This window comes from Engraulis encrasicolus, chromosome 10 (genome assembly GCF_034702125.1).
Source record: "Engraulis encrasicolus isolate BLACKSEA-1 chromosome 10, IST_EnEncr_1.0, whole genome shotgun sequence".
Classification (NCBI taxonomy): Eukaryota; Metazoa; Chordata; class Actinopteri; order Clupeiformes; family Engraulidae; genus Engraulis; species Engraulis encrasicolus.
Genome location: NC_085866.1, coordinates 17,482,315 through 17,484,814, shown reverse-complemented (window position 1 = coordinate 17,484,814; position 2,500 = coordinate 17,482,315). Strand labels below are relative to the sequence as shown.

At 45.9% G+C, this 2,500-nt stretch overlaps 1 protein-coding gene across 20 annotated transcripts in view; it reads left to right on the top strand.

Moving 5' to 3' along the window:
- The first annotated feature begins 591 nt into the window (after positions 1–591).
- hspg2 (heparan sulfate proteoglycan 2) overlaps positions 592–2,500 on the top strand; it is a 143,088-nt gene continuing 141,179 nt past the window's right edge. For 15 of the 20 annotated variants that reach the window (XM_063208226.1, XM_063208225.1, XM_063208221.1 and 12 more), the window contains exon 1: positions 592–1,031. In XM_063208226.1, coding sequence (XP_063064296.1) covers positions 957–1,031 — 75 coding nt within the window. In that variant the 5' untranslated portion in view covers positions 592–956. The remainder of the gene's footprint in view (positions 1,032–2,500) is intronic. The other 5 variants (XM_063208235.1, XM_063208234.1, XM_063208237.1 and 2 more) reach the window with 2 other exon arrangements.

Genomic DNA, 2,500 nt, shown 5'->3' with positions numbered 1-2,500 from the left:
GACAGCCTGGTTTAGATAGCCTACTATATTTGAAAGTGCACTTTAGATGACTGTGAAGACTGGAAATGGTAGGCTAATTCTATTTCTGTGTCTTCACTCATCGGGGGAGCTCATGAGGGCAGCCTGATAGCTGTTTGGGCCTGGAGCGACCGGCTGCGAATATTGTATTACACTGCGTGCCATCGCCAGAGAGCGCTCCTGAGACGTAAATGCCTGCCACCATCCAGTGCAGTGAATTCAGGTTACAGGCCTTCTACCTCCAGTATTTTAGGACACGCTATTCAACCAAATAATAAATGTATATTTGTTGCACATATAGGCCTATTGTCTGTTGTTATAACACAGTTATTTCAACATTAGGCCTACTCATAAGCAGTGGGTTGTCTAATGCGTTCCTTGCTTTCTCGGAAAGCCTACAACTTGAATTAAAATAAAATAATGCCGTCAGCTCTCCTTTGCAATTTAAAGATTGCAATTTTATCTCGTTGAAGTCGCAAATTCCGATACGGACACTGATTAACACAACGCTGCTTGACTCTATTTGTATCAGTAACCCTTGCTCGGAAGTAGGTGGTGTCTACTTCGCAGGGCATCTCGCGCTCCTGAATTCCATTCCATTTTTTACTTCGGCCAGCGCTTGCGGATCCCATCCCAACTTTACTGGACTTCTAGTATTCTGCTCTAGCGTTGCATCGAAGTTGGAGAGTAGGGAAAAGCGCCCGAAAAGAGGGAGGTGAATAACTAAAGACTGCGCAGCGCTTTATTAACATTCCACGAAAGTTAGACTACAGTCTTTTGCATTTGGATTTTGGTCGAGCTTATCGAGCTCGGTGGGACTAGGGGGGGGAAAGAAACCGCGGCCTCGCTCCAAAAGAAAGTATTATAAATTTTAACGTGAGTGTGGGACATCGATTTCCTCCCTGCAGCGCGTGGGACTTGCGCGAAATCCAGAGAAAATGGGCACTCGGACGAAAGTCCACAAAGTGTCCGGACTAATCATCTCCTTGATTTTCACGTTTCATCTGAACAATGTAAGTTTATTTCTCATTCTTTTGTACGCAGCATTCTTTGTAGTGAAACACGAACAACTATGGTCATCAGGTAGGTTTGTCGATTTGGTTAACGACTTATAGCCTAAGGTTGCAAACTCTGTGAGTCGATTGAATCGTGCGCTTGAAATTATTACACACACACACCGCACGCGCACGCACGCACACACACACACACACACACACACACACACACACACACACACACACACACACACACACACACACACACACACACACACACATTTTCCACTGCCCGTTTGCGCAAATGTCACCATTGTAACGCCAGCACTTTCGTCACTTACAGTTAACCATTCATTCGCGTTATTGTAATTTACAAACATTATATTTTCACGTAAAGTAGCCCAACACAAACCTCAGGGCACACCTCTGCTCCTGCAGTGTTTCAGGCCGAGTGTTGTGGTGAGGAACCCCGAGGGATTCGCGAGCAGCTAACAGGGTTAAGCTTGAACGCGCGCATGAGGGCGAGGGTTTCCATGTGATTGTTTTGGGTCTACTGGAACTGGGTTCTGATCCCAGAAAGATTTAATGAAAGTTGATCTGTGGTGGGGCAGGTGATTCCATCTTCACTCCAGAAACTCACTTGGCGGCAATTACTTGTTTAAAGTGTTTGTCATCATGTAACATGAAGTTAAACTGGTGCTGTCCTGGTAGTCATGATATAAATAACTAGGAAGGCTGGGATGTTGATGACTGTACTTTTCCAGATCTAGGCTTAGAAACACATCTGTTTGGGGCTTGCATGCCATAGTGAAAATTGTGGTTTTGCTGTTCCATCAGAACATGAAATAGCCTACACACCACCATCTGATCCCCAACCCAAAACCTTGCAGATCACATGAGGATGATAGTGTCCAAATAGCGTTTTCCTAATCCCTCACTCAGTGAGACAACCAAACTGAAGCCAAACCCTGGGCCCCCTCTACCACCAGCAGCCCACCACAGTGGCACTTGTCTTTGCTCACGTTGGTAACGTGGCATGTCTTCCTCTGGCCTCTAGAGACCAATGTGACTGACACAATGGGACCATAATTGAATTACCCAGAACTGCAAGCATCTGTTTCCATCATCAGAAGTCAAACAGAGCTGTTAGGCCTGATGACTTGTGAAGCTTTTAGACACAGACCCCCAACTCCCCTATACCCTGATTTGCCTCTTCAGTGACCAGCAGGAATCCTGGCCTCATAAGTATCAATCAGCCCAAACAAAACCACTGAAAGAAAGCAATTGAAAGCCTTTATTAGGGGGTTAAATGGCCTGTGCCATAAAACACCCATTCCACACTGCCTACGGGCTCCTACCCTTGATCTCCCAGTCCCCTAGACAGGCACCAGTGCAGGTATAGTTGACCCAGTGCATTCATCCTTTCCTTCGACCTGAGAAGACTGTCATTACCCACCACTGACATGTGTTTCCTTTTTCATCAATGG